Genomic DNA, 12,709 nt, shown 5'->3' with positions numbered 1-12,709 from the left:
GTGCGGTTCGGAAGATTGTCTCTTGGATGATGTCACATGACTGGCGTTACATAAGCTGTCGTTCAAGCAGATTTTTTAAATTTAGAGTTTCCGAACGTTTAATCTAAGTTTTCGTTTTTGGGAAATGAGTAACCGGCTCTCGATTTCTCATTGTGCCAGAAAACAATAAATCAAATTCTTCTCCGTTCGAATATACGTAATCTCACGACGGTTTTCAGCTCACGTGCTCGTATATCCTTTGTGTAACGCTTGCAAACGAACTTGGAACCAATAAGTTCGTTATAGAACACAATAATTATTGGCATTATCGATTTACTTCTAGATTTTTGTATTTCAACCTTCCTTTTCATTGCCATCAGGCTAAAGCAATGAGAAAGAAACTATCTCGAATTGAAGAAGAAAACGAGACGTTGCAGTTGCAACTCAACAAAATGAGCACCAAAGCTAAAGTGAACAGGCAGAGGTCCCTGGAGCGGGCAGGCTCCTTGGAAAGACAAAGTTCGGTGGAGAGAGGAAGTCTCAACAGGCAAGATTCTGCGGAAAAAAATGACAAGAAAATCACACCTGTTGAAGACCTTGACCCGACTGACATGAAGGTATTATCAGGCTCCTACTAACCAATTAATTTTGTAATATCAAATTTTATTTGCTTCTCCTTTCTTTTCTTGTAAGGAAAAGTAAACATTAGGTCAATTTAAAAAAAATATATATCTAAATTATTTCATAATATTTTCGCTTCTTTCATTTAACTCGGCAACAGAAAAAATTTTCTGTTGCCGAGATAAAAACTTAAAACCCTGATAATTTAAAATAATATATATTTCTGAATAAAATGCCACAGATTCAATTTTTTGCATATTTAAACAATTTATTTTCAAACAAGCATATCGTGAACAAAGCAAAGTTTGTACCAATCCTCCTTATTAGGGCTCCAATGATTGCAAATTCGTGTGGCTCCATATCCGCGAAGAAACTCCATTTAATGTAACACATAATTCTTCATTTTTCAAGAGCAGTCGATTAACCGCAACGGTTTTTTGTTAAAATTATTGCTATCAGAGATTTTGTTTTGATTTACTACACACTTCTAGATTAATCTGTGGGAACTCTTTTGTACCTGCGATTTATTTGAGATTTACTTCACACTTTCAGGTTCAGCTTGATGAACTAATTAGTACCTGAGCTTTATATTCGATTTACTTTAAATTCAACAGCTGCGGCTGTATGGATTGATTACTAGCCGCAATTTATTTGAGATTTACTGTACAGATTCAGCTGGAGTTGAACGAGCAGGAAGCATCGGTGCTGCGCCGTAAGCTGGAGACCGCAGAGAGCGAGAACGAGCGGTTGCAGCGCGAGATAAAAGACTTGCTTTCGTGCAGAGAAAACAAGAAGGTATGGATAATCTTAATTAATGTTAATGTTCTATTCAGCCTATAAATGGATCGTTTGTAGGGACTACAGCAAGTGGATCATGACAGGTTATATTGAACATTTGTCAACCAATTATCTACTGAAAATGTTTATGAAGAAACAGTAGCTTATTTGTTTTAGTGATGGTAACACAATTTAGAATTAAATTACACATTGCTAAATAAAAACAGTTGAAAATAAATTGGAAAAAATTTGTCTGTTGAAATGGTAGCTTACATGAATTAGTTATTAAATGATTTCTCCACATCAGCCTTTCGCGGTTAAAGCATGTACAATATATAATGATTAAATTGTTTGCTCGGCCCAAAAATTTCTTATCGATTAATGATTTTAATTTTTATTATTTCTAAAAAGATCAAATAGGTTGCCTAAATAATGCATACAAAAAATCAATCAATGTATATATTAATACTGTATGAATATTAATGATACAGAATTTAATTCTGTAGTATGAATCGTCTTTAATCGCCTGTATCAAATTTATTTCGTATTTCACAGCCTAATAGCTTAGGTAAAGCCCCCGAGCCTTCTAAAGATCATCTTTTCTTCGATAAGAAGATCAAGATGTTGGAAGAAGAGCTCACTGAGCTCAGGAAAAAACTAATTGATTCTGAAAAAGAGAGAGATCAACTCAGGAGCGACCTCGACCTCAACAAGAAACGTTCCAAAATAACTAATAGCAGGTGAGAATATTACTTGTTAATAACAACTTAAAAAAATATAACTCAGTACTCACTGCAGTGAGTGACAGAGAGCGTATTTTCTCGTCGACGAAAACGTTAAGTCACGAACGGACAGACAGACAAAAGGACAGACGGACGGACGGACATGGCGAGCACAATAGCGTCTTCTCTTCATAAATGAGAAAATGCGCTAATAAGGCATTTAATAATAAAATGCGGTAGTTTTCCAGCCTCTCTCTTGGTGCCCACGAATTAATCCATGCCACAAGCATATATATATTGTTATTATTTGCGTAAGAAATCTCATGTGTATTGTTGATTATTTTCTTGAATCGTGTTATTCTTTACCATTTAATTTCAGTGTCAGGAAGTTAAAAGTTCCATTCGTCCATATGTGATGTTGCAGCTATGCTGCAACATCACATATCACATATCAAATACATTCGCATTCCGTTCATTAAATTAAACTCCGTCTTTTTATGATATTTTTCAATTCGCGTTTTTACTCGCATTGTATGAAACGGACAATATAAAGCTACAATTATTGTAGTCATAAAATCGAAAAAAGAAATCGAAAACTTGCTCTGGGTCTTTTTGTATAACAATTTAACACAAAATTTTCGTTTTTTAGGTCGACAGAGCAGCTAGAAGCTGATCTGAGGAAGAAAATGGAATACCTGGAAAAAGAATGCAGTTCCCTCCGGTCAAAATCAGAAGAAGTACAAGCAGAGAACGACAAATTGTCTGAAGAAAACAGACGCTTGCAAGAGAAGAGCAACAAAAGGCTTCCATTGACACCACAGGAGAACGTGTACGTTGAGAATCAAGTCCTACAGGACAAAGTCAAGCGCCTTGAGAAGAGGTTTAAGGACTCCACACAGAAGATCAAGACCTTGGAGAGCTTCAGCAATGCGCTCGGTGGTGCCGACAAGGAAGCTGAGATCAACGAGCTTAAGAACACAATAAATGAACTACAAAATAATACCGAAGATATGCGTAAGCTTGTTAGCGGTGCCAGGACGCCCAAAGTCCCCAAAGACACGACACCGAAGGCTACACTAATTAAATGGGTCCATGAACTGGAGAACGAATGCAGTGAGTATCATTGTCGAGAGTGGGTACGGTATCAAATATACTATTACTTGCTTAGTAACTTCTATGTCAGTTCTTTTTGAAAATCTCTATTATTTTTTTAACACCGATTCCCTGTATTAAAAATTTTCAGTCAATATTTTTACCATAACAATTGTTTACCTTATGTTATTTTCCTGAAATTTTTTTACGTTGTTTATGACAGTTCAACTTTAGCCTCCGATTGATCCATCAGTAAAAATATTTCTTCCTCTAGCAGACCTAAATTCGTTGATTTTTATTGCAAGTTCTTTAAACTGGTCAATCATTTTTCAAAATTTTGCCCTACGTCCTTATTTTTATCTTAATTTAATTTTACTAATTTTATATTGGTGTGTTGCTAAATCATCTAACTTGGAAACTTTCAGCTCGATTGCTGAGTAAAGTTCTCTTAATGGAGACCGAGAAAGAAGTGTTCCTGAAAATTAACAAGAGTGGCCGTCCTCCTTCATCATTTACCTCAATTGACGGAGAGATGTGTAACATACTAATAGCCGAAACTAATAAACTCAAGGGCGAAGTTGAGAGTCTTAAGCAGAGTCTTGGTTGGAAAGAGAATGAAGTCAAACAACTCAAGCGAAAAATTCGAGACAGTGAAATGGAATCTAGGAATATTCAAAAAGGTTTAAACCAATCCCGATTCGAGGAATCGAGTGTTGAAAACTTCGAAGTAGGCGGCCACGGTGCCGATTATCGAACGTCCGAACTTACTTCCAAAGCAACTCTTCGGAGATTTGTTGATGAGCTGAGAAGTGAATGCGGTAAGTCAGCACTTGAACTCCGGTTTCGGTCTTGTTTCAGTAGAACGTTTCAGCGGCATGTGCAATAGAATAATTGTTGTAATTGCAGTTTCGTAGTCGGTGCATTTATCAGCAACGCCGTGCATGTAATCGTGTCGTTTACACTGTTAGAAAAAACGGTGAAAAAACGGTCCCACTGGCATTCTAGTGGCCGATCGCCCCGTGAAAATAAACTGTTTCGCCGTTTTTATCAGATGTTTTACGGATTTCTAGTGTTAAATTGGAAGAAAAACGGTGACGCGGTGTTTCTTTTCACGTGCCGACCGGCCACTGAAACGCCGGCAATACCGTTAACGGTAATTTTCCTAACAGTGTATAGTATGGTCGAATTGTCTTCTAGAATATTTACAATGTCGTCCATAGAATGCACCAGTTTGATTCATTAATTAATTATTATTAACGACGTAATGATATGGATAGTTTTTACAGCTCATATAGTTTAGTGTTGTTAGGCTCTATGTGTGGTTTGGAACTATAAACTTTTTTGGAAGAAATTGCACGCAAATTTTAAACAATTCAACACCAAATCGCGTTAAATAAACGTATGAGAAATTAAAAGCCTTAAGCAACAAATAAATGCTCAACATGAACTGCGTGCTGCAAAACGACCGTATACGAAATATCAAAAGGCGAATAATCTGTGACTTCGAATAAAAAAAACTACTTGCCCAACATTTAAAATAAATTTTAGCTCTATACGTTGCCGTCTTCTTTTTCTGTACTTCATCCCAACGCAAACTCTAAATGAACGTATCCAGTCACGGGTCATAAATACGAACCAGCGCGGCGTCTCCTTTAATAAGGAAACTACGCTACTTTATTCATGAACAACTTCGATCTTAACTTCAGTTATTGTGATAAATTTTATGCCAAGATCTAATTAACTTGAAATTATGGCCGTTATATTTTTGAGTCTGGATGGTGGATGTCCCCGTTGATGATTTAATGGATCATATAAAAAAACTTCTTCCTCAGGAGCAAAAAGTTTGTGAAATTAACGAATACTTTCAATAAACTAATTATGCTTTAACTGCGATGCATCTAGACAATCAGGTAACAATTGCGTAGACCATTATAATTATGTTCGCATAAGATTTCGTTGTAATTAAAGGCGTTTATTTTCATTCTTACAAAAAACTGCTTAACCTGCTTTTAAAGCTTGAATTTATCTTTTTCCGTTCATTTGAAACTAAAATTTAGTGTCTATATATATTTACAACTCCAGTTTGATATTTAGACTTTTTTCGGAATAGAAAAAGAGTGTAGATTAATTGCAGATTAACTATGTAGGATTAACAGATGTATATGTGAATAGTATAAAATAGTATTCACAATCACAAAACAACCGCTATCTTGTAATATGAATCGTGTATATGAAGAAAGCTCATCATTATAGCACCTGTGACAAGTAACTTCTTTCCATTGTTACAAACCAGAGTATCAGAAATCCTGTAGGTTATACTTACAAAAAATCATCTAAAACGGAGCGATATTTCAAATTTGCATTGTAGTAAAAATTACATTGTTATGAATATTATAAATTAAAACTGATGAAAATGTAATGAAAGTAGTTAAAAATTAACATGACCCTCATAAACATTTCTAATTAATTACTTCACTTCGTGTTATGAAAAAATATTGCTGAAGTTGCAGACACGAGTGAAGAATTTTTGATCAATAGCCACTTGTTGAAATATCGAGATCCTCGCATATGCGATGGTGCTTAGAACGTGATGACAGTGAGCGATCTAAAATCCCATACCATTAATATTATTCTCATAAATAGAATGATAATAAAACAGGTGCAAGATTGCAAAAGACTAAAATCCTCATAAGCTCTATATGTGGCGTGAATATCACGTTTTCCAAATATTATGCTTCCAGATTATTTCGGATTTTAAAAACTTATTCCGGATACTAACGGAAAATCCGGAAAGGTTTTTACAAAAAATGTGTTATTAACCCCAACAACCTTAATATTAAGGTCTAATGAAAATATCATTCGAACAAATTAAAATTAACACATTATCCATGTTTTAGCTGAAAAGAAAACTGTCATGAATAAATATACTTTTTTATCACGTTATTTTATGATATGCTCGCAGCAATATTTATTTCGTGTTTACTTTAAAAGATACTAAATACAAAAATAATTTGCGTCTGAGAAGAAACTTATTATTCAAATTTATTTTGTGTGGCAACCAATAATATGTATATATAAAACTCCTGGCACTCTTATTAAGGACAAATAATTACGAACTTATTTATTATAGATATATTTAATCTTTAAATCCAGCAATTCTGTGGGTATTTCTTACTCGCATAATAATGAGCTGACGTTATTAGGAGGTTTTCACATTTCAAAAAATAAGAAATTTTTCTTCGCAAAATATTTATGCTCCGGCATCGCAATAACGAACCCTTTTTTTATTATCTTTCATTCAATAAATCTATCATTATCTATTGTATTGATACAAATTAAAAATTTGAAGAATGAGACAAGACCACGCCCTGTAAATCCGAGGTATAATTTCACCCGCAAAATTAGTAAAAAAAATACAAAATTTTATTATAAGCGGAAATGGAAGCCACATGTTGAAGCCTAAATAAATAATCACATCTTTCATGGCTTTATTATCGTTGTAAAAATCCTTCAGTTATGTTCAGTATTATTTTTACTTGAACATCACAGTAGTGTCGTGTATCCCATGATAATATCCCATACGTTAATTAAGAACATTTATACCGTAGCATTATGACAACTGATGATAACATAAATATGTAAAAAAATTGAAAATTCGGTAATATGTCGATATTTCGAGCTCGTCGTCAAAGAGTACGAGAAAAAGATTTGTTAGAAGTGTAAAGAAATCAGAGTAATTTTTTTACACTGATGTAAAAAAATTCAAAACTCGATAATTTGACAAAAATTTTGTTTTGAAATCAGCTCGCCTTCAGCTCGCCGTTAAAGAGTACGAGAAAAAGAAACCTACAGCCGGCCGTACTAATGACCTGGGTGCCGTACGCGACTTGAAGGACGAGCTGGCTAAGGAGAAGGAGAGAGTCGAGGAACTCACTCACCAACTCAAGGAGGAGAGAGAAAAATCCGACAAGAACGTCTCCATGGAGAGAAGTAAGATGACTCTATTCAATGGTTCATAGTTTTAGGTTCAATGGTTCACAGTTTGTTTTTAAATGGTTCAAAGTTTAATATTCATTGGTTCACAGTTTGATATTCAATGGATCACATTGTCAGAATTGTTCAGCCAAGAAATCGGAATTGATTTCCAAATAAATTTTTAGGAAAATCTTTCAATAACAATTTGATAATTTTTAATGGCATTAGTTTCTCACTGATCGTACAGTTGAAGGTACAGTATACCTAATATTAAGCTTGTCATCGATATCAACGATAGAACTTATCCAGTCATGTTCATTTCTTTTTTCATGCTCGTGGTTAACAGATAATTTTTTGAATTGACATATAAAAAATACACATTAGATTATAATAAATTTGTATATGTTTACTGCAAAAAAACGTAGGAATGAAATAAAATTTTAATATTGATGCAAAAAAAGGCATAAATATGTGACTATTTTTCCAAATCCTAAATGATTTTCAATTCATCAGGATTAGTCCAGAGAGCGGATGACCTACGCCGCCACGAAGACAAGATCCAGGCGCTGAAGCAGGAGCTCGAGGAAGATTTGGTACTTTTGATGACTTCCATGTAGTTGCGTACTTTTGATGACTTCCATGTAGTTTTGTCTTATTGATGACATCCATGTTGTTGGTCCTTTTGATGACTTCCATGTAGTTTCGTCTTATTGATGACTTCAATGTAGTTTTGTCCTTTTGATTACTTCCTTGTAGTTTTGTTCATATGATACCCATCATGCGGTTATGTCCATTTTATAACTTCCATGTACTTAGTCTTTTAAAGATTTTCATTTTGGAAAATTTCGTCTCATGCAATCCTGCTTTCTGGCCTTAATTGATAATTTTACAAAATTTTCTGAAGGACCCTGGGATGGAAAGGAGGTAAATTGTTTTGCCTTTCAAAATATCAATTATCCGAAAGTATATAATTTCTTGTTTTTAATTAAATATAGTGTTATTTATTCTATTTCCTCAGATATTATTGCACATTTTATCATGTTACTGCTGTTCAATGTCTTCTGACAATTTATACTATTCCCATCCATTTTACAATCGGTTTTTATTCACCAATTTATATTCACAATTATTTCATGGAAGGTTCCAACTTTGTCTTCGAGTTTATATCTTTCTCTTAATATTTTTGTTCCCTTTCCTATTTCTCAGATGCGTTTCTCTGCCACTTTCGGCATTTTGGTGACCAGCAATTATTTTTTTTAATTGTTAGCGTTCATGAAATTCCTAAATCTTGTTACTAATCGAATGGGTTGCCTTCTACAAAGCTGGCAGCGGCTCAGCAAACCATCAATGCGCTCGAAAAGCGTTTAAAAGAGACAGAAGAATCTTTACGAATTGGCGAGAAAACGGAAAGAAATTTACGGACGGCAGTTAGTAAATCTGAGGCAAAGGTTCGTGTGTGTGCAAAGCTGCTCGCTTGTCATCATTGTATATAACATCTGCAGAGCATTCATTCAAATTGCGCTATTAAAATCAACGAATATAAAAGTTTTTGCTTGTAATGGGACACCGAACTTTGATGCTTGATGATATCATTTATGTACATGTATATAGTGAGTGGAATAGTGCACATAATGCTTAATTATTTTTCCGTTCAATTAGAATCACATAAAAAATCGTCAATTTTTTTCCAAAGTTTGACTGTCTCTGGGTCAAACTTTGTTCAAATTTTCACGCAATTGGAAGAAATTTATAGATTTTCCATAGAGAGGACAACCGCTATTTTTTCTTATTTGCTAGCAAGCTATTGTTTGAATCCTCGAAATAATCCAAGTGTGAGCCTAATTAAATATTTTTTATTCACTCTGATAGAGGTAAATATAGATTTGGACAATTTTAAATAAAATCATTATTTTCTTTTGAGTGCCGTAAAATAAAAAATCTCAATGCTGTTTTTTCTGCATCGAAAATCTTCAGTACGATAGGCCGTTATGTATTCTCTTTGATGGGCATCATGTTGAGCGTCTCAGGATTGTTTTCTTCTCGATGACTTTATGCGACTGTTATTTTTAATTCTAGAGTTTTCCCAGCGCTTAATCCAAGTTTTCGTCTTGGGGAAATGAGGATCCTGCTATCCCTCATTGCTTCAGAAAATAATAAATTTAATTCTTCTCCGTTCGAATATAATCTCACGACGGTTTTCATCTCACGTGCTCGTATATCCTTAGTGTAACGCTTGCCAACGAACTTGGAACCAATAAGTTCGTTATAGAACACAATAATTATTGGCATTATCGATTTACTTCTAGATTTTTGTATTTCAACCTTCCTTTTCAAATAATCCTGCTTACTATAGCTTCAGAAATATTTTTTCTCGCTCTTCGGACCAACAAAAGTTCAAGATACAACTCAGTTATCGAGTATTTCAAAATATGAGTTTGAATTCCTAATCTGGGTACTGCAGTAAATAAATGTTTTCAGATATTCCTAAAAATATACGAAATAATAATGTAACCTCCATTTTCCATGCAGAGCTTGCGCGTCTAAAATTTCAAACAATGTCCAAAATGTTCTACTCAAAAATTTGACACCTTTCGTCAGCATCCACACATAGATCACATGATTCACTGTTACATAATTCTTAATTGATATATCAGGACATTTATTCTAATGCCACCCTGTTAAAACATATATCTGCCCGTATTAATTGTGTAAAATTTAATGACAAAATTATAACCCGTCAATAAACGTTAGAAAGTGCCGACTTAGTAACCATGTTTTACTTAATTTTATTTATGGTCGGAAATCAGTCATTATTTTCTCGATGAAACATTAGTCCATCATAACTGTATTATTACATGTGGATAAAAAAGATTACGTGATATTGCAATATTTTCCCGCGATTTGAGTTTGCCGACTAAAAAAACGATGGGCTGATTAAATTTGATTGAAAATAATGATATTACGTTTAATGTTACAAACTGAAAGAAAGTTTTTATTCGTCTGAACAGCTTGACTATATAAAGAATTATTAAATTATTGCGAAAATGCCTGTCGTACTGTACATTACTATCATCATATTTCTTTATTCAATATCTTTGTATAAAATTGAATATCTCCTGCGTTAATTTTCTCATTCGAGATTAAATTATTCACTTCCTATTCGTGGAATTCAGCTTCCAATTCATTTTTATCATATTTTCCGTTGCAAACATGTTATTGGTGAGCTAGCCGTTGTATTGCCTGCAAAGAAAAAAACTTTTATTTTTTGCCATGAAAGTTGAATCATATAAATTCGAAACAAATTTGTAGGCCGAAAAAGAATCATCAATTTAATTTGTCAAAAAGGTTTAGCACATCAAATTGCTCAGTTTTCACGTTCCAATAAAAATACATTTCATATCATATGATTTATTATTGATTGAAATCCAATCTGCAATCTTAACACCATCTAATTCACTGATGTAAAATACTTTCATCCTTTCACTCTGAGGTCATCTAAAAAATAATAATAATAATATTATGCGTCACGACTCTCATTAAAATAATTTAAACCTCTCAAAAAGCTGCTCACTAAAAACTCGCCATCTCTTCAACATCAAACAGTTCAGCGAAAATGCATCATTCGAAGTGCTCTTCAAATACTTTTTCTAAGAAATCATCGATTTGCAAAGCACAAAAATTAAAAAAAATGAACTACGGACGTTCACTTCGACTGCAAATACAGATGAAGAAGAAAGTATTGAAGCTTTTAACGCATTATTAGCGAAAACTCGACGATTTTTCAACAAGAATTTGTAAAAGATTTACCCTCACTACGCGTGGCACCATTTCCTTTCATTCGGGAACGATAATAATTTCTTGAAATGTGAATTCATGTCGAAGCTGCTTTTTATGCATAACTAATTCTAAATAGGCAAATTGGTTTTTAGATTGTTAATTATTTTAAAATAATACTGAATTGATCTATGGTATTGGTGGGGTCATATTCTCTGAAGTTTTACATATTTCAAATTCTCTAAAGATTTTTCGGTAATTTTCCCTTCAAATTTGATTGCCTCGCTTGGGCAAAAATTCCTCATTCCATTTAACCTACACAATAGCTTTCTGTAAAATTTCAAAGGCTTACCTGTTTACATATGCTTTTTCATTAAGGATCACTGATATTGTAACCGTCACGATTTATTCTAAATAGCTCCCAATATTAATTAAGTTACCGAAATATATCGATTGCTGCATCTCGCTACACAGCAGCCCAGTCTGTCAGTGACATTTCACACCCGCCCCTTGCGGCCCGCCGTCCGCGCTCTGATTGGTCGCCTCACCCACTCTTTCGTAAATCGATGTTTCCTTACAGGCACAGCTAAAATAGCTGCGCGCGTATTAAAAAGCAAAAATATCTTTTTTCATTATGTTTTCGATTCTTTCAGGTCTTCAATTGATCGTTTGAAAAAAAAATTTAAAGGAAATAATATATTTTAGTGCAAAGGAAAATTGTGGAGTAAGTAGGATGGAGGTAACTTAATAAATCCAATTTCGAGTGAAGGTCAAAAATCACTGCTCCTGAGGTTTCAATGCACTTCATGCTCTGGATTCGAATAGAGCTTAAGCACGCAAACAACGTTATCTTTAGAATCGGTTCGAGTTTCATAACGCAGTCTTACCAATCATGGAGATGAAATGTGTTTGAAGAGGAAAATTTAAACAGACTCTGAATGCCTGTGTGTTTATAAAGCAGCTGTGAATAAGTTTTGTTTGAAGCTGCGACGAGCATAAAAATGATCCTGATCTCCAGTAGAAGGATTTTCTCAATGCTGTTTAACTTTTGCTATGCATTCTGCATGATGCGAAATAGTAGGAAAAACTAATATTTTCTTAAGATGAGAAACTTTAAGTGCTTGGGACCTGTATTTCAATGACATAGAAAATAAACGTTGTTCGCTTTCAATTTTGTTGACTACGGCGCCTGAATTTTCACGTTCCTAGGTTTTTTATTGACTCGCTTGAATTTCTTGAATTATACTCAACTGAGTCAGTGTATACTGAGTTTTGATAGCTGTATACAATTTTAAAATAATTTTAGCCGCCATATTTCTTACAGTCAAATTCTTTCTCTGCCGTATATTTTTGGGCTATGCATCTCTACATGGTGATGAACTACTTGCCTAACTTTAAACTTTTTATACTATTTTTCACATATGCTTTTCTCCCTTCACTCGTCTGCCTGAATGGTCCCTGCCATCTGTTCTCCACCTTCGACCTTGTTTCTCTACGTATGGTCCTCGACTTCAATGCATCTTCTGCTCTTCACTTCTGATGTATTTTTGCACGCCTGGGACTCTACTCAAAATTATTGATCTTCTTCTCCACTTCTCAATGCCTCGGGATTCAAAATTTCCATGACTCAACTAACTGAACCTCAATTTACGATTAACGATCAATTTTTACACTCTGTCTCTATCTCTGGAAATATTTTGCTGAATTTTCCATTTCATACTGGGACTCCTCTTTACAAAAAAAACATGTGATTTTGGAAATTTAAAACC

General features: G+C 34.1%; 1 protein-coding gene across 1 annotated transcript in view; it reads left to right on the top strand.

Moving 5' to 3' along the window:
• Positions 1–359: 359 nt before the first annotated feature.
• LOC108676884 (nucleoprotein TPR) overlaps positions 360–12,709 on the top strand; it is a gene marked incomplete at its 5' end in the record, with an annotated part of 49,680 nt that continues 37,330 nt past the window's right edge. The window contains 7 exons of the mRNA XM_047881165.1: positions 360–596; positions 1,270–1,395; positions 1,933–2,117; positions 2,749–3,212; positions 6,996–7,181; positions 7,680–7,759; positions 8,489–8,614. Of these exons, the coding sequence (XP_047737121.1) occupies positions 360–596; positions 1,270–1,395; positions 1,933–2,117; positions 2,749–3,212; positions 6,996–7,181; positions 7,680–7,759; positions 8,489–8,614 (1,404 nt within the window). The remainder of the gene's footprint in view (positions 597–1,269; positions 1,396–1,932; positions 2,118–2,748; positions 3,213–6,995; positions 7,182–7,679; positions 7,760–8,488; positions 8,615–12,709) is intronic.

Source organism: Hyalella azteca, unplaced genomic scaffold (assembly GCF_000764305.2).
Source record: "Hyalella azteca isolate HAZT.00-mixed unplaced genomic scaffold, Hazt_2.0.2 contig7221, whole genome shotgun sequence".
NCBI classification, from domain to species: Eukaryota; Metazoa; Arthropoda; class Malacostraca; order Amphipoda; family Hyalellidae; genus Hyalella; species Hyalella azteca.
Note: the sequence above shows the minus strand (reverse complement) of the source record. Positions and strands in the feature narration are given on the sequence as shown.